Below are 20,291 nucleotides of genomic sequence, written 5' to 3' on the forward strand. Positions count from 1 at the left end.
GGCTCTGGCTGGAACAGGCAAGGACAGGACTGGAATACAGGGAGTAGGAAATGAGCAGTAAACAGGACTGGGAAACAGAGAGAAGGTTCAGGCAGAAACAAGGCAGGAGCAGGGCAGAGAAACAGGGAGCAGGCTCTGGAAGAGTCAAACAGGTACAAGGCTAAGAAGTAGGGAGCAGACTCTGGCTGGAACAATCAGGAACAGGGCAGAGAAACAGGAAACAGGATCAAGCTGGAACAGAACAGGAACAGGAACAGGAACAAAACTGGAACACCATCTGACAAAGAGTCTGTAACACAAAGGAATTGAAGTCCAATGCACGACGGGGAGCTTGAGGAAATGGCTGCTTATAAGCAGTTCCCAGCTGGTCTGCACAGGAGAGGTCACAGGTGTGTGTAGTTTCGGACACTTGCAAGTCCTGGAGGAGAGGATCCAGTGAAAAGGAGCGACTGGACTTCTCCCATAGAAGACAATGGGAAACAGAATCCGGGTTTTCCTGACTACCAAGCTGGTCATTATGGGATTTTCAGTCCCACGAAGCAAATGTAGTACTATACAAGTGTACCATAGAGAAAAGAGAAACAAACAGGGGTCAGCAAGGGACTCTAGATAGGTGTTCAAGGTGATTCCCAGGCTTCTGACAGTCCCCTTACAGCGCCCCCTGGAAATGGGACGACCGAGTCGTAACAGTATACCCCCTCCCACCAGTCTGCTCAAGAAGAGAAGGCGATCCTTTGGCTGAAAAAAGTTGAAGAGGAAAAGCCATAGAAAGAAAATCCAACACCAACCTTGGTGGATAGGTTTACAGTCCTGCCATAGGTGAATATTCCAATGAGCAGAGCATGTATTAATACCCATATGGGCTCTGATGTCTTTCCTCTTTATTGCTCGATTGATATTGGAGGAGTGCATGGAGTTGGTTTCTGGTGAAGTGGATTCAGGAGCAAGGAGATCTGAAATAGCATTATGGGCGGTATTCTTTAGGACATTAGTTTCCTGTTCAGTACTGTCTTCTTTGGAGGAGATAATTGGCGTATTAGTAACTGTAAGGTCTGTAACTCCTTCCGACAAGCAGGATATGTCTGTTTCTGTAGTAGTATTTGCATTGATTGTGGTCTGAGGCTTGCAAGGCACAGAGACTTGGGAGATATGGTTAACTGGTATTCTCAAGGTAAACATGAAAAAGTCAGAATTTTCTTTAGTTTTGGATGACTTCGGAGTTTCAATCACAGGATCAACAAGAGTTTTTAAGTCTTTAGAAACTGGATTAACATCTGAAAATGTAGAAGTTCCACAAACTAATTCTTTAGGGTGATCTTCAGACAAGACTGGGATTTCTTCATTGCAAGTGCTCTGTGGTGTGTTTGTGGTATCAGAAATGGTTTCTTTGTAAGGCGTTTCTACTACAGGTAGTTGATCTTCAACTCTGTTAACATTGAGAGGTTGTTCTTTGGAAAGAAATAGAACTGGAGTCTCTTCAGAAATCACTTTTACCCTGTTACCTAAATTTTCAGCTTTAGCCTTTGAATTGATGATGGTTTCTTGCAATAAAACAATAAGAACAGTACTTATCATCAGATCTTCAAATACAAGATCGAAATTCAAGTCTTTAGTCTTAGTGGGAAATATTACATCTTTCAGCACTTGAACTTCGGTTTCAGATTGCTGGTTTTCAGGAGTCTTTAGTTTCAGGGACACAGCAGGTGACATTGGTGTGGCTGGTTTTACATCAAGATCAGATATCGGTAGCTCAGAGATCTTGTCTTCACTAATCGTGGAGCTGGAAACCGGATACACATTGGCAGGGATCAGCAGATCAGGATCAGTGGTCGAGACTGCAACTGTGTCCAGTTCTAGGAGAAGGCTCTCATTTCTTATGACAGGCTGTTTAGTTTCAGATTGCTGGCTTTCTTCCTTGTCTCCACGGTTTGCTTTGACACAGAAGAGATTTTAAAACTTTCTGAGCAGTCCATTACATTCTTAGTAATTGCGGGTATTTCTTCACAGTCAGAAAAATTCATTAGTTCACTTGAAACAGGAACTGTCTCTTCATTATCTGAAAATTCTATGTTATTGTTTGAAAGGGCAGGAGTATCCCCACAATCTGAAAATACTGGTGTGTGCACCATTTGAACAGCACTATCTGCAGGTTTGTTCACGGCAAGGCAGGAACCACTGTCATCACTAGATTCAGATTCTTCAACACTATTGCACAACTTGCCATTAACCTCCAGTAAAGTCATATCTTGGTTTCTTAAGGTGCAGCTATTGGAGTCTGCATCAGAACTCTCTTCTTCCTTTGGCTTTATTTGTTCTGATAGAGGGGCTGAGACACTTCCTTCTGAAGACTCTGATCCATCCTTTGAATCAAGAGGTGTCAAATCTCTCAGAGATGTCAGAGATTCAGTCAACTGTACAGGAATTTTCACTGGAGAACTACAGGCTGAGAGAGAGTCTGAAGAAGAGGCTGATATATTTATAACTGGAGCTGTCTTTTGACTGTCATTAATAGAAGGGACAATCTGCTCTATAGTAGTCTTTGGCGAGGCACATGAAGTAGCATACTGTTCTTTGAACCAAAGATGGTGATCATTTTATTTTTTCAGGTTTTCAAATTGCCTTGCAGTCATTTCCATCAGCTGCTCTGTTACTTCTTCTACCTTACAGATAAACAGAATGTCTGGTTCTGGCAACAGTGAAATATGCATTGATGAAAAGAGCCCACGTGCACGATTTCTTGTGTATGTTACAACATATTCATCATAGAAGTCCAATAGCTGCCTTTTAATCTGCCAAAACTGCTCTTTTAGTGTGTGTGTATGTCAATATTGTTATCAAACCCACCCAGAATAGAAAAGGGTTTAGCACAGCTTTTAGGGATTGAGACTGGTATATTATCATTCAGTTTGGGAAGAACACAAGCCTTTTGAGTTGAACTAAGGAATCCCACAGTTTTTACTGATCCCTTTGATACAGGTTCTATCCTGCTGACTTGAAAGCGCTGAGGAACTGGTAGATCCTTACATGAGTCAGCACAACACTTAGGAATTGAGACTGATGTACTATCATCCAATTTGGGAGGAGCACAAGCCATTTGAGTTGAACTAAGGAATCCCACAGTTTTTACTGATCCCTTAGATACAGGGTCTAGCCTGGTGACTTGAAAGCTCTGAGGGACTGAAAGGTCTTTATAAGAGTCAGCACTGCACTTTGAATTCTGAGTAACTGGCCTAGATGGGCTGAAGCACTCAACAGAAAACAAGGGAATCCCTAGTGTGGCTTCTTGAACAGTGTGAGGGTTCTTTGTTTTGACAGAGTCCTGGAAGTGAATTTGGGATGCACTAGCATGAGGCAAGGAATTAACCAGGGTTTCTTGAGAGTAAATGTCTTGTGCAGAAGTAGCAAAAGCACTTTCACTGTTAGTAACATTCTCCCCTGTTTGAGGTAATAGAACCTCCAAAAACTCATTATTACTTTGTAATTCTTCTACAGACAGGGATTGGGGGTCATAATCACATATATTATAATAGTTGAACATTGATGAATCAGCAAGCCACGCAATGTAGTACTGCATTTGCAATCTTTGATTTTCTTTAACAAGTCTATCCTTTAAACTAAGGCCTTTTTTAGAGGTCTTCAGAGAAAGTCTAGGTTTAGAAAGGGGTGTCATAACATGACAGGAAAGCATTTTAGGTCTGTGTGTGCCTTTGCTGCCTGGGGAGCTTGAAATGTTTGGTTCGTGCATTCTGTCACGGTTTCGGGCGGGTCTGATCAGGACTCTGGTTGGGACACCCCTTTAGGTCACCGAATATCCTAAAGAGGTAGTGTACTGGGGCAGAAGAGCAGCTAAAGGCATACACGGAAAGGATAGCTATGGACAGGCACAGGAAAGGAAAAGCAGAGCAACCCTTGTGTGAACAAATAGGAAATGGATTACTAGTGGACAAACACGCTGGGGTTGTACACAGAGTAAGGCGCAGAACGTCCCACAGTGACAGGTAATCTCAATGCCTCTGTGAAGTTTGCTCTTACAGATAGTCACCCTGCCAGCTCCATAGAAAGGAGGCAACAGAAGTGATTCTGTCTCTGGACCCTAGAGCACAAACAAGGATAGTACTTACATACACAGGACACGCTCTTGTGGGTCCAGCTGGAAATACAGTGGCGATTCCTGAGAAAACAGAAATAGCACACTGTCACTGTTAGGCACGAAAGACAACGTATAACAATAGACAAGGATGGGGTCTGGAATTGCCTCCTGGCAACCAGGAGCCAACCCCAGTACAAAGGAGGACACTTATACACTGGTGAAGACTGATAGAACACTTACCAGACACAAAGAACCAAGAAGAAACAGAAACAGAAGGGAACAAACAAAGAGGCAGAGGCAAGAACTAGGAACAGGCTCAGGCTGAAGCACAGGTGGGACTAGGACTTGAAAACAGGGCGCAAACTTCTGGCTGGGGCAAACAGAGACAGGACTGGAAAACTGAGAACAGGCTCTGGCTGGAACAGGCAAGGACAGGACTGGAATACAAGGAGTAGGAAATGAGCAGTAAACAGGACTGGGAAACAGAGAGAAGGTTCAGGCTGAAACAAGGCAGGAGCAGGGCAGAGAAACAGGGAGCAGGCTCTGGAAGAAACAAACAGGTACAAGGCTAAGAAGTAGGGAGCAGACTGGCTGGAACAATCAGGAACAGGGCAGAGAAACAGGAAACAGGATCAAGCTGGAACAGAACAGGAACAGGAACAAAACTGGAACACCATCTGACAAAGGGTCTGTAACACAAAGGAATTGAAGTCCAATGCACGACGGGGAGCTTGAGGAAATGGCTGCTTATAAGCAGTTCTCAGCTGGTCTGCACAGGAGAGGTCACAGGTATGTGTAGTTTCGGACACTTGCAAGTCCTGGAGGAGAGGATCCAGTGAAAAGGAGCAACTGGACTTCTCCCATAGAAGACAATGGGAAACAGAATCCGGGTTTTCCTGACTACCAAGCTGGTCATTATGGGATTTGCAGTCCCAAGAAGCAAATGTAGTACTATACAAGTGTACCATAGAGAAAAGAGAAACAAACAGGGGTCAGCAAGGGACTCTAGATAGGTGTTCAAGGTGATTCCCAGGCTTCTGACAGTCCCCTTACAGCGCCCCCTGGAAATGGGACGACCGAGTCGTAACAGTATTGGTCTTTCTTTAATTCTTTTTCTTGTTACTAAATGCTTTTCACCTTCGACATGTAAAGGCTCGTCTACTGGGTACAACCAGGTTTTCACCTCTCAAGTGTGACAAATCTCAGTTAATAGAGGCAATTACCCATGACCTGAGCAGATAACGAACAGATCACAAGACAGAATACTGACCCTCCAGAGTGCAAAAAACAGGTATCGAAAATTTGTAAGAAAACCTTGCAACCTCTGATAGGATCCTTGTCACATAATTGATAGTAGAAGAGGACATTATTTCCACCAGTCTGACAGACTACTCTCTGCTCAATTTAGAGATGACTGCTAGCCTAGCAGTCATCTCTGTACATTGAAAGGAACTGCCATCAAGGAATTTCCTTTCAATGTACAAAACAATTTGGTGGATGGACGCAATCAAATGTGATACCCATTCACCAAACTTGTTCAATTTATTTTTTATTTATTATTTTCAGAAACAAACTGCCAAAGCTGGAGTTTGTTTGTGAATAACAAAAAACTAATGACTTCCTTACCCTGGGTGTTTTTTCTCAGTACTTGAGGAGTGATTATCATTTTGTTACTGTCCCTCACACTAGGTTTGGCCTGAATGTGATCGACAGGGATAACAGTCATTACAAAACTCACCCTAAATAGAGGGTGATTTCAATAGTATACTGGCTTCTCTCAATGAGGTATGAGACTACAAAATGTTAAGCACTAAACACGGTCATCTGGTTGCACTTGGGCAGTGCCTTGGTGCAAGTTAAGACAGACCGCAATGGAGTGCAGGTGGGATACATAAACCAGGTAGGAAATTTTACCTGAGGACTTGGTGAGGGTAATCAGACCAAAGAAAAGTGCCTAAAGACAGACTGTGGACGTCTGGCTAGTGAAAATAACTATACCTTGTCTCCAGACTATAAAGTAGGTGTGGGTTTTTTGTATTGGCTGCAATGTTCATGGACCACTTTGTCTCAGATATATTCATGGCTATAGTTTGTCTTTGTTCCTGTATATATTGGAGAAAGACAGAAGCTGCAAGAATTATTTGATTGACTAGTGGGGGAGAATACCCCATTCAAGGATGAAACCCTTTAAGACAAAACATGAGGTGCAAACCATTCATATACATGAATTCTGCCAAAGGTAGATATTCAAACCAATCTGATTGCAAAGCATTGGTAACATATTGCTGGTAAAGTTCTAGACATTGGCTTACTCTCTTGGTCTGTGCATTGGTCTAGGAATAAAAAACAGGAATCTTGAGAAAAGTAAATAGAGCATTCCAGAAGAGATAGGGATAACACAGGTTCCTATCAGAAATTATTGCATGGGGTAAAGCATGGACAAGAAAGATGCTCGTAACAAAATGTTTTGCCTTGTTCAGAGCGGAAGTTATTGTCTTGAAAGAAAGAAAAAATGGCATCTGGTAAATATGTTCATCATGGTTACACTATACCTGTCAGATGGAGGCTAGTCAACAATAAAGTCAGTATATTTTATATACCAAGGATGATGATTACAGTAAAAGGTTGCAATTATCTGAACAGTGTATCATGAGCGGCACAGACTGGGCAATTACATATATCTAACTGAATATCTTGTTGCACCTTTGGCCACCAGAAAGAACAAAGATCTTCAGTACTACTTCCTGCAAATATGTTGTTGTGATAACAAAAGCATGCTGCTGTACTTAGAGAAGATGTTAATGGATCAGAGCTGTCTGAATATCCTCTTTCAGTCAAGGTGAATTTAGCATACTTACCTTTTTGAAGGAAGGAGAAAACATCTATAATTACTTTGGAAGTGAAAATGTAAATTCTGTGGAAACTCCATCTCCAATATATATTTTTGATACAAAGCATTTGTGGATATGTTTTCAGAGACAGGTATTTAATTGTATGAAACTGAAACTGGCAATGAGCTCATTAAGCTTCGTTCCAGCATTGTAAGGTTTGAAGAAATTATAAATTTCTATAGTCCGGCAATCCTCAGCTTGGCAACACAGCAGGCTGTGGCTGAAGAAGGTTCCATGTCATTGGATAGTCTCTGGACAAGGTCTTGGTGATGTTGTTTAGCGGGAAAGGTCAGTGTTGGAGAAATTTGAATATTTGTGTCTAGAGAATGTCCCTCGTCAGTTGGAAACTTTTGGCGACTTCGTCCAGTGAAGATTTCGACCTTCAGACTTAGTCACTTTTTGGAGCTCTGTTTCTTCTAGCTGGCAAGGCTACAGGCTGTAGTCTAAGATGACTCCTCTAAGAGGGCCCACTGAATTAAATTTGCTGCTACAGAAAAGCTCCAAGCAGGAGCAACCTGAATCTTTGGTTCAGCGGCAACATACCTTCATCTGATCGGCTTGGCAAGTTGGCCCAGGTCCTCTGGTGGTCTTTGAAGCTGAAAGGTTTCTATGTGTCAGGTTTCAGGAAATGTTAGAAGGCGTTTACTTTAACACCAGTTATTGTTCCAGGACCGTGGGGATAGCACCTGGGGTCAAAACTCACTCCCGTAGAGGCCAGCAGGAGGGTCCAGTGCAAGTCCTGTTGGAACTGGTCAGTCATGCAGGTGCAAAAAAATCCTCTAATGGCTTGTTCTATAGCTTGAGCAGTAGGTCAGCTTTGTGACACTTGGAGCCCTCTTCAGGTACAAGAGGGGCAGTGAGTCGAGCCTTCTAGGTTCCTCTCAGGTCAAAAACAGCAGGTCTACTTCTTCTGCACAGGTCCAGAAAGTGTTTTGAATGTACTGTGGGTGGCATATTTATACCTGGCACCAGCCTGTGGGGGGAGGAGACTCTTGTCCCCTCCATAACCAGTGGAGCTAAAGTTTCTAGGAACACCTCATTCCCACATTTGCAGCACTCCCTGCATGCCCTTCTCAAAGAATACCAGAGTGCCCCTCTCTGCCTAAATCCAAGATGGTGAAACCCTTCTCCCCTTGTGCAGAAACTGTGTGCCCACTCAAGAGGTATGGCCAGGCAAAGGAACAACCCGTCCACTGTAGTCACTCTAAGCTGGTCTGTGGGCTTCTCTCTCCCACTGGGAGTTTGTGCCTGACTGACTAAGGGAACAAAAGGAAGGCCTTGCCCAGCTGTCAGCTAATATGTACGTGTGACATATTTGGACTCTCTGAAGTTAATCATGTTCCTTGGTACTGGCATGGCAGGCTTCTTTGAAGTTAACTAAGTTCCTGGGCACTGCCAGAAGAACAGAAGCCCCCTCCCCCCACCCCCAACACTGTTCACACCTCAACAAGGGGGCAACGAAGCTGCCAGGTGACAGCTGGGATTAATGCAAATGATGCAAATAATCCTTGACTTTTCTTTTTAAGCTAGCCATATCTCCATGAGAACTACTTGGCAAATTCCAAGTATTCCAGGTGGGCAGTATCAGCACACAATGCAAAGCACAGGATGCAGGGTGGTGTGTCTGTCCAAACCATTCTAGAATGTGTGTGCCATTTGGTCAGGCTACCCTGCCAGATCTTTGTCTTAATGCTATTCTCTCAATGTGTACTGAAAGGTAGATGATGTACTTTACTTGAAGGTGTAATGCAAAGGCAGGGGGGCGTTAAGAATCAGTGTGGAGAAACATGCATGATAACGGCGACAGCAACTTCTGTCTATTGAGCACCCTACAACATGCATACAATGGGGCCCCTAAACTCAGCATCCTAAATCGCAGGTACCCATGTACTAATATGCACCCCCAACATATACTAAAGAAACATGAGGGAGAGTCAATAAATAGATTTATCATGGAGAGACAGTAGGCAGTCCCCTCAGTGAGGTGTAGATAAAAAAAGCCCGCACCCCAATAGTAAATTCACCTTCTACCAATAATTAGTAGACCATAGAATAGATTAATAGTATCCCACATTAACAGGCAAATAATGTTGTAGCAAATTGGTAAAAACATAAGAATTGTCCTTGTACTGATATTACAATTCCATTATTTTCTCATTCACCAACTAAACTACTCTTAGCACCACATAAAGGGCATAATTTTAGGTAAGGGTTCACACTTGCATACCTCATCTGAACAATAGAGCCATCTGTTCTTAGGTTTTTATAACATATGTGGTTTTTGAATCCTTCAGAATAAACAGGTAGCAGAAAGGGCCTTGGTATCCTTTCACTCACTTATATTCTGGGAAAGAGTGCTCTTTGTTTTGAAAACAATAAACACAAACTGAGCCTAACAGCTGTCACAAAACCTTGTTCACTACTTAACACAATGATAGGAACAGAGAATTTGATTAATATGAAACAAAATGAATATATTCAAACAGACTTGAGTATCACATTGCAATGTATAGTGACATGAAATAAATGTGCATTCTTTATTTTAATAGTCAACATTTATCATTCAAAAATGAGGATACCTAAAAGGAAAGTAACATGATAATTATAATAAAACACATTTTTTGTACCAGAAAGAATACAGGTTTCCCAGGTCAGTTAAAATGAGGAGCATGTTGTCACATAAACACTGCAACAGGAATGCATGAACCTATAGTGTGGGTATTCCCTTTTCTTTGTGTGTTTGTGCATGCATGTGTCGATGTCTTTGGCCACTCTGCAATATGCCACTTGAATTATTACTGCCTCACTGGTAAATCATGTAGTATTCCTGCCTGTAGCCACCACATTAACATGTTGCCTCATGCATTTGTTCTCAGTGCACTGTTGAAATACTTTTTTCACACAAGGGAATCAGTCTTGATTATTCTTAAACGTCTCTCGTACACTAGCCTTGATAATAAAATGTTTGTTTTCATTTGATGCCCAGCCATGATACAAAATTGTGCTAGTGGTGCACTCGAGTGGTTTTACCAGTTCTCTCAGAGTTCTTTTCACTCTTGAAATGAATGATTCAAAGAGCAGGAGAGGGGACATTGAAACGTTGTAATGGAGAGGGAGGAGTAGTTTTCATATGCACAGGACGTGCCTGTTTGGAGAGTGTGGGGAGGACTGAATCTTCCACATAGCCCTAGACAGAGGAATGAGGGGGTTTTGATCTGTGCCAATTGGGTGCCTTCAAAGGAGGACTCTCTCCCTGCAGTGTGGGAAGCACCTGTTTGGAGACACTGGGGAGGACTACATCTCCCATAGCCATGCACAGAGGAAGGAGGGGCTTTTCATCTGCACTGGTTGGGCACCTTCAAAGGAGGAATCTCTTCCTATGTTGCGGGATGCGCCCGGACATGTACCTGTGCAAAGACCAAGCCAAGAGATTTCGGAGGTTGCTGAGCTGGGTCTGCTCTCTCTGGTTTCACTTTCAAAAGGTATTTATTGTTTTCCACTCATCATTTTGTGGTTCAATCATCTCTTACTCTTGGGTGAAGCAAGGTGCGTTAATCTAACTCTACCTGCTCTGCCTATTGAGTTTTTTTCTTACAGTGTAAAATGGGAAAAAGGAAGTCCTTTGGTGCCTTGTCAGCTCCTGCTCCCTTTATGAAGTGTACATTCATTGGCAGGATGCAGGAAAGGGCTTTGGGTGGTTATCAGTATGGACATTGCCCTTACTGCGAAGACTGTCGCTGAGCTTGAGGACAGATATGGTTCCTCTTGTGAATGGTTCATCCCTGGGCACTTTGTTGAGTCTCCCTGTTACTGTCTCATACATGAGTCCCCCACAGGTGGAAAACATTGTCCCTGCTGATGTTAACACTCTTAGGGTACCTGCCATGAATAAAAGGACAAAGTGCGTTGCTCGGTCTAATCTGACTCGGGCATAAACGCAAACAAGCAACACTGTGACACTGGCTCTGACTAAACTAACATCTTCTACTAGAAGAGGTTGTGGCTGTCCCTTTGCATAATCCCTACAACTCTGAGCGCCTCATGGATGACTGCATTACCAGAATCAAGGCACTTTTGCAGGCCTAACTTCCTCCTATGCTGCATAATTTTGAAATTATAGAATCACAGCACACTTCCTCATTGATGCAGCAGCCTCTGCTCATAGCAGATACAATAGAGGATTCTTTAGTCAGCCACACTGTATCTGAAGAACAACCAAATCTTCGTATTGGAAGAACAGCCGTAAAATCAAGGGGGTCTTTATCCCTATTTCTTCTTACGGAGGAAGAGTTGAATTACCCCAGTTCCACATGGCTATTTTTATAAACCCCACCCGTCTTTTTTGTTATTTTCTGTTATCAAATAATCAGCAGGCAAGTATGTGTTGTGAAAGAGGTGTGATGTATAATTCATCAGTGATTTTAGCCCCACCATTGCCTGGATCATCTGCTATTCCTACTTGTTTCTTGGGATCAGTTTAATGTGCCTGGAGGGAACTGAGTGGATGTTTTACCTGAAGTAGTTTGACTTAGAAAAACTCATACCAAGCTTTTACCTACTAACCTGACAAAAGGATCTAATGCTTTGGAGAAGGGGTGTAGTTCATAGACAGCCAGCTCTAATACCACTTTTTCCGTATTAAGCTGGAATGTTGCCAGACAAGATTATTATTCCAGATTGGTTTAATTTTGTGGACAAGTGTGATATTGTTGTTTTACAGAAAACATGGGCTACTAGTCTGATTTCATGTGGATTTTTGTCCTGTTACCCTAGCTCTGCATTATTCTCCCTTCATGGTAGAGTCGGGGTGGTCTTTGCATCTGGATAAACAGAATCTTAATGTGGAGGTGTCGACTATAGACTCGAGTAGCCCTGTTTTCTATGCCTTGCTTATTAAAGATAACCTGAGTTCCTTCTATTTTTTTGTTCACTTTTATAACAATGATTTTACCATTTCTCTTTGTATCCATTATGAGGAGCTGTTTAGTTGTATGTCTAGCCTGCAGGCAATAGGGACAGAGGCTATATCCCAACCAAAATATCTTCTTTGTTGGAATTTTAAAACTACATTTGCGTCTAATCATGAGGAGTTGGGAAAAGAGGGCATTGCGAATCATGAAGGCCTCCCGGATAATAGAGACACAGAGCTGAGGTATTCTCTAGCTACAAACAACCTTGTGGACATGGTCAATTTTTTTCCAGGGTGATGGCAATACCTTACCCTCTTCATGGAGTGGGGGCGTCCATTATTAACTAAAATTTGTCACCCGGGACTTTTTATCATGGTTCTCCCAGGGCTCAATTATAGAGACTCAGGGGGGGTCACATTGCACTCATTGTAGAAGGGCATCTTCCTGTGTATGAGGACAAACCTCCTGCAGACTCCATTGACATTACCCAACATTCTGGTGATGGTGCCAGACTGGTTTGGTTTCTGTAGGAAAACCAAACCAGTTACACTTAGCCTCCTCTTTATAAATCATCTGCCAGCATTTATGAACTGTCTGGTAGAGGAGAGTGGGGAAATCCTCTCAGGCGTTACCTGTTACCTTAAGTATGTGTATTAAGAATCATCTATGTACACAGTGGTTTGACAAGCATTCTTCTGCTGCTAACCGTCACTTAAGGAAGGCACTTTCTCTACGCCCAAGGGATCTCAGTGAGGTTTGGGAGGCTAGGAAGTGTTACAAACACACCCTGAATTGTGGAAAGGAAACCTTTTATGAAAGGGATTGGAAACCTGTGGAATTGGCAGCTATGAAGAATAATAGTAAAGTGTTTAGGGCCACCGTTAATAAGCTCTGTCAGAGGGACGATCTGGCAAATCCCCTCCTGGTCTTTAATACTTCTGGCACGATTGGGTCAAGCAGATTGCCACTATTTACTATGCAGCAGAGCATAATCCACAAAAAGATTTACTTTGTGACTATCTGGATAATTCCCATCCCCTCCTAACTTCCGTATCTGAAGTGGAGGATGCTATTTGGCGTAGCCTGGGCAGTAAAGCTCCTGGGCCGCATGGGTTATCCATTGACCTCTAAGTAATATCAATCTTTGGGGCCCCTTGCTCAGCGACTTATTTAACAATTCCTTGTGCAGCATGATTCCGAGCTTTTGGGCACCTTTCAATAATAGTTCCAATTTTCAGAAAAGGGGACTGTAAAACACCTAAATGCTACCGTCCAAGCTCCCTTTTTGAGTAGCACTGTAAAGACCTTTGGGAGGGTTAGCTTAAGCCGTTTAGGATTGTTGGATAGCAGCAATAATATTCTGTCCCCTCCCAGAGTAGGCACAATGGACTGCCTGAATCTGCCCCTGATTGTGAGCAAGTATACCATTGCCAGACGCTGCCCACTGTACCTGGCCTTTATGGATTTATTCACTGCATTCGATCATGTGAATAGGATGAAGCTATGGCTACTTTTGTTATATTTGGTGGTTGAAGTCACTTTGGCGAATTTTCATGAGAACTTAGCAGCCAAGGTGCATGAAAAATTTCTGATACCTTTCCTCTAGGTAGTGAAGTATGTCAGGGATGTGTTTTGGCACATGTTTATTTATTATTTACATCAATGAATTGAATTCCTATTTGACTGTTGCCGCAAGTGATGTCCCAAAATTTTCTAACTCCTTCGTCCCGGTGTTACTTAACACCAATGATGCTGTTTTAATGGCAGGGACCCCAAGACCTTTGCACATTTTGGTAGAGTCTTTTGTTTCCTTCATGAGCAGCCTGGATCTGTCAGTTAATTTTGGTAAATTGTATATAATGGCATGTGGCCCGGGGAAGAGCCATATATGGGGTCCATGACGATCAGTGACCACTGTTTGAGTAGTGTGAGGAATTGTACCTACCTTGGTGCTCTATTTGACTCTGCAGTATCTTGGCAGCCTTGAGTAAATGCCTATTGTTTGAAATTAAGTAGAGCGGCGGGGACTTTATTTAGTCTCCCAAAGAGTACAGGCGGGGGTTTATTTCCCCCTACAATAAATTATATAATTTGCGGTGTGTTCCAGCATCTCTGTATGGAGCAGTGGTTCGGGGGTGCCATAACGCCTCCACTATACAGGTTGAAGAAAATCTGACCTATAGGCGTCTTCTCAATCTCCACCAGCTCTCATTTTATTTTAAATTTACAGTTAAACCTATCCTATATTTCTGACATAGCTAAGCTGTCTCTGCATCTGTGTAGGTTCAGTGTGTGGTCTAATGCTGGGGCAAGTTTTATCAGGAAGGTTAATTCAGATTGTCTCAGTTTAGACAGGGGCCTTTCTATCCCGTCGCTGAAATAGGTTTGTAAGTCTTTCAATAAAACTGGTCTCCCAGAAATGTTTTCTGGACCAAGTCTGAAAATAGGTTGATGAAGTCCCGTTTTACAGATTTTTTCCTTAACCAAAGATTGGACAGGGTTTTTAGCAAAGGCTCTATAAGAGATTATTTTACGGTTTCAGCATTTTTTACTTATGCTTGGAATTTTCATGTTGAACCAAAGAGTTATTTTCCGTTTTAGGGCAGGCACAGTGTAGCAACTTCTGTGTGTTTCAGACGCCGCTAGCCACTAGGGGATAGATTACTTGCCTGTCTATGTGATGGACCATCTCAACAATCACTATTACACTTTATGTTCTTCTGTAAATTTGATAGATTCTACTTCTTACACTTTCTTAAATCTATTTTAAATCCCTTGTGTAAAGATGCTTAAATATATTTACAGCTCTTAGGCATTCCAGATGTATGTTATAGTGTATGCTGCTTTTTCAAAATGTCTGTAAGAAGCAGGAAGTCGATAGACGGTTGATTTAAGATTTTATAATATCACCAGGATCTGCTGTCATCTTTTTATTTGGATGGGTCACTTTATGGATAAGGGCCTTTTTTCCAAGGTACTGCAGTTTCTTGGATTTGACGTAGTTCATTATGTCTAAATCACAACTTTTATTTGGATGTGTATATTATGAAGTGATTGGCCGTTTTTTAGTTGTATTCTCATTCTATTTTATTGTTTTAATTTATATATTGTCTGTGGAACTGTACTGTATCTCAAATATGCTTTTTTTTTTTGTAAAATCGGATAAAGATAAATTGATGAATTGAATTGAATAGTGGTATGGGTAGCCTAGCATAGCAAGAATGAATTTCAGTTTTAATCTGTAATGTGCATTAATGCCGCTATTGCTGCAATACATATCACTTTACCATCTGCTGAGTGTTTTTGTAACTGATAGGAAGAAAGATAAAAATCATTATAGCCTACCATCTACAAATCTTAATGCAGTGCTAGTTAGGAAATTATATTTCTGACATTGTAACTAATGTGCCTATTCTCTTTCATTCCTTGTTTGTTCTTTAATAGGTGGCTGGGAGTGCGTGTTGAGTTTTTGGGAAATTGTGTGGTTTTGTTTGCTGCCCTTTTTGCTGTGATTGGCAGAAGTAGCCTTAACGCAGGACTGGTTGGACTTTCAGTATCGTATGCATTACAGGTATGTGAACAATAACTTTAGCAACCAATGCATATGTAGTCTTCTTACTTGAAAATAATTAGGTAAAAATAAAAGTCGGATTTCATGTTACTGATAATGAGAACCATGTGTCGTGGTGAGCCACATTTATTGATTGTAATCCATATCAGTATTTTTGCAATATAAATTCCTGTTTTCATTTCTTCATATAAAACATACTAAAACTCATTAACAAAAGCACATGATACATGCAAATGTATTTGTGGTAATAGCATTATATATAGTTTAACAAAGCAAAGCTTACATAATTGCCTGCCATATTTGTATAACTTGTGTATGCACAAAACGTAACTGGTCAAAAGGTGGGCAAAATGTTAATGAATAGAAAATCACTTTATCTACCATATGCAAAATGCTAGTGGAAAAAATGTGTCCAGGGAAGGTAAAAGAAAGAAAAATGTGCTCTAATCGTTAATGGCCACACATTTACCCTTTGCCAAGCAGCCAAAGACAGGACATTTCACTTAGAAATCAATTCACTGCATCTGCATGTGCACTTTTGTAGATTGTTAAGTTGCAAGGTCATATAAGGGGAATGTAGTGAGATACTCTTACAGAGATACATACTCAGCTAAAATCCAACTTTTGGTTGAGTTTGTTAAAGAATTCTGTGATTTCCAGATCTTTACATGTTTATGTTGATCATCCTTAGACGTGTCAAAATGTATTATGATGTCACACCAAAATCCATAATGGCCTACACTTTAAACTCCATCTACAAAGGGGTCTGTTACAGTGTTGGGTTCAGAAGTACTGATGGCATGCTTAAGTAAATATCAGAGGAAAGGACACTCATTGTTTATGAAAAGAGAAGGTTTTGAGGAACTTTGACAAAACAACTTGATCTTGCCCATGGTTACATGAACAGTGTGTCTAGAAAGTCTTTCAGAAAGTCTATATCATGTAAGTTTCACACCATGTTAACAGTTACGAGATAGCAAAAGATGTCATTCAAGGTATCGGGAGCATTACAAAAGCTAAAGATCATTATAAAGTATTTTAAAGGACCATACCAAGTACTGAAAACTCTCCATGGAAATGAAGTTTGGTGAATATTTTTGCTGTCTTGACTGGATTGAAGAGGACTGTGGTCAGGAGGAGAGAAAAAGGATTACAGATGGTAATAGTATTCAGTTTACTATAACAAATACCACATTTGTATTCACCATTTGCTTTGACTACAAACAGGACCCTCCAGCAGAAGAGAGTGACAGCTAGATCCCTTTCCCAGTGTTTAAAATACCTGCTCAATATCTCCTCTTCCTTTGCTGTCAAAGGGTATAGTCTTCAATGTGGGACAGGTTCTCCTATCATTTAATGAATCCCATCCTTGTGCTGCCTGTGAGGAATTAATACATCTACTTCTTTCCTACTGAGTCCTGCTAAAACTCTTTGTAATATGACAACATCTTCTGGGATTGTTTCTTCTGGAGTTATAGCTAATGGCCGCTTTGGAGTGAAACAGGACGTAAACTGAGTTTTCACTTTAGGTTTAGTCTGATAGCAATGTTCCACACAATAAAATGAAGAGAAATCTTCAGTGTTTCTCAGTTTATTTGAGGATTTTGTTGTTTCTGCCAGCTTTTCCTGAGATAATGGAGAATACTGATGCATCAGTAACGTCAAATGTAGTTGTTCCAGATGACTAATCTTGGTAGCTATCCAAAGAGGTAAGCTCTCTTTGTAAGCAGCTCCGAAAGTGAAGACAGTTCCTGATTCCCTGGGTTTCCCCAGGAACATGTGATAATCTGTACCTCTGCCTGAAATTTGTTGTGCTTAAAATATTTTGAGGCCCCAGAGTCCACTAGGGCAAAAACGGTTACGGAACCCACTGGTGTAGTGACCAGAAATTAGGCTCAGTCAATAAGGGGAAGTTCAGTGATCTTATTGCTCATTTTCTCTCCTTTGTTTTAGGGATATGCTTTCTGATACCTGGAACATGCCTCAGCAAAAATTACTCTTTTTCACAGAATATGCAGATTTTTGCCTTTCTTTTACATTCTTTTTATTCTGCATAATGGTTTGTTGAGCATCCATAATTGCATCACTTCCTCTGAATGGTTTAGAGCTTCATAGTTGAAACATCCTTTCTCAGCTCCGTGGGATCTTGTTTGGACTGAAAGCTGTAGTGTGAGATCACTCAACACTGTGAAGGTACTGGATTGATTGAGGAGTAAAGACAGGGTGTATTTTAAATTCTCAAACAGGGCTTGATAAGATAAATGGTTAAATAGTCATGGAATTATTTCAGTCCCCATTCCCATATTATTGTTCTTGCTGGAACTATTATTAACTTCCATAGCATTTTCTGAAGGGTGAGGAGAAGTAATACTAGAGCTTAGTGTGTCTTGATCAGTTCAATGTAAGAAGAACTCTCATCTTCGTGAGCAGACTCTAATTTCTGGTGAATATTCAATTGAAGGACCCATCACTAGAATGGGATTTTCAGATGGGTCCATTGGTGAACTGGCAAATGTCATATTCTGACCGTTCAGATCTTCAGAAAGTCTCTGCTGTTTCTGATGACCTATGCAGAACTTGCACAAGCAAAGATATGAATTTTCAAAGATTAGATCTTAGTATAGCGCTTAGAAACGCAATAGCTCCAACTGGGGTTCACAGGGCATCTTGATGGAGTCGATTCCAACAGTCCAATGCCACTCACAAAGGAGTGCGGGCCAGTCATGGAGTGGCATGGACCCCGGGTACATTACCTTGTAAAACAATGAGGAAACAAAGATGTTGCACGGAGTTGCGGAAGTGAGGCCTTTGCTGGAGCTGTTGCGGCATCAGTTCCTTGCTGCTAGGCATAGGAGGTGAGGCGTTGCTTTCTTATGGTTACAGGGGAGGTGATGCGACATCGGTGGCAAGGCATCAGTTCATTACGACAAGGCTTGTTCGAATAATCCAGCAGGTCAAGATACAAGACGGTGACTTTGCAGTGTTGCGATCACCCCACAGGGCCACAGATGCTGCAGCAGAGTTGGAGCTGGGTATCACAGATGTCAGTGGCACAGCAGTGTGGACTCATGCTGTGGCGGGATTTTAGAGGCGCTACAGTGGCATCGGGCCTGTGTTGCAGTTCACGGTCATTACACTCATTGGGGACTAAGGCTCCAGTACTGGCAGCAGTGTGGAGTCAGAGAGCATCGCCAGTTCTGAAGTCGCTCGCAAGTGGATGTGCTTGGATTTTTCTTCGTTGCACCAGAGCTCACTTCCAAGGGCCCAGGAACTGGCACCACTTGGCAAGTCAGGACTCTGCAAGAGAGCCCAGGTGCTGGCAGGTGAAGTCTTTGTTGGCCCTGAGACTTCTTAACAGGAGGCAAGCTCAGTTCAAGCCCTTGGAGAACCTTGGAAAGCAGGATGTAGAAAGCCAACTCCAGTCCTTTCACTTCCAGGAAAGAAGCAGCAAGCAGCAGGCCAGCACAACAAAGCAACAAACAGAGGGGTAGTCCCTCTGACAGCATTATGCACTTCTTTCTGGCAGAATGTTCTCAGTCCAGAAGGATTCCAACTTTGGGGTGTCACATTACAACTTTGGGGTGTCAGAGGTCCAGTACTTATACCCTTTTCTGTCTTTGAAGTAGACAAACTTTCAAGAGATGTCTTTGTAGAAGTCTGCCACTCTCTGCCCTGGCCCCAGACACAATACAGGTATCTAGAGACTCCATTGTGTGGAGACAGGCACAGCCCTGTTCAGGTGCAAGTGTCAGCTTCTCCCAGCACTCTAGCTCAGGAAGACCCATCAGCCTGGTGATGGGCCACCAAAATATGCGGGGCACACCTCAGCTTCTTTGGTATGACTGTCTAGAGTGATGTCATCCTGACCCATACATGTATTCCGCAGACAGGTAGAGGCACATAATGGTTAAGCAAGAAAATGCCCGTTTTCTAAAAGGGGCATTTTCAAACTTACAGGTCAAAAACAAACTTCACCTAAAGATGTGTTTTTAAACTGTTAAGTTGAGAGTCCCCAAACTCCATATTTCTATCTGCTCACAACGGGAAATTACATGTAAAAAATATTTCAAGGCAATCCCCATGTCCTCTATGGGTGAGACAGTCCATACAGTAGTAAATATTTTTTTTAGCAGTATTTCACTATCAGGACATGTAAACACACCATGACATGACCTACCTTTTAAATACACAACACACTGACAATGGAGCTTCCATGGGTCTACTTTAGGGGTGACTTACATGTAGTAAAAGGGGAAGGTTTGAGCCTGGCAAGTGGGTGCACAGGCACTGAAATGGTAGGCCTGAGACATGTTTGCAGGGCTACTCCTGTGGGTAGCACAATCAGTGCTGCAGACCCACCAGTGACATTTGATTTGCAAGCCTTGGGCACACATAGTGCACTTTACTATGGACTTACTAGTAAATATAAATATGCCAATACCAATTACACAGGTAGCACCAGTCTAGCCAACAAAAACAAAATTTGGCACAGGATCAAAACCAGGAGGTCAGTAGTATAAAAGAAAGGGGAACCACGCCAAGAGCTGACAGGTCTAAAGGGAAGAAAGAAAGAAAGAAGGAAAGGGAAAGGAGGGAAGGAAGAAAGAAAGAAATAATGAAAGGAAAAAAATTCAAGTGAAAAAGAAAGGACAAAATGAAGAGAGAAAAAGAAGAAAAAATGCGAGAAAAAGAATAAAAGTAGCAATAATGAAAGAAAGAAGGGAAGGAAAACATGAGAGAAAGAAAGAAGGAACAAGGGAAGACAAAAAAGAAAGAATGGAAGGAAGGAAAAATGGAGGAGCAGAAGGTAGGAGAAAATAACTTTGGTA

At 41.9% G+C, this 20,291-nt stretch overlaps 1 protein-coding gene across 1 annotated transcript in view; it reads left to right on the top strand.

Annotated features, from left to right (window-relative positions):
• Positions 1 to 20,291, top strand: part of ABCC3 (ATP binding cassette subfamily C member 3) — a 691,699-nt gene that overhangs the window by 552,119 nt on the left and 119,289 nt on the right. The window contains exon 25 of the mRNA XM_069200423.1: positions 15,336 to 15,462. Coding sequence (XP_069056524.1) covers positions 15,336 to 15,462 — 127 coding nt within the window. The remainder of the gene's footprint in view (positions 1 to 15,335; positions 15,463 to 20,291) is intronic.

This window comes from Pleurodeles waltl, chromosome 7 (genome assembly GCF_031143425.1).
Source record: "Pleurodeles waltl isolate 20211129_DDA chromosome 7, aPleWal1.hap1.20221129, whole genome shotgun sequence".
Lineage (NCBI taxonomy): Eukaryota > Metazoa > Chordata > Amphibia > Caudata > Salamandridae > Pleurodeles > Pleurodeles waltl.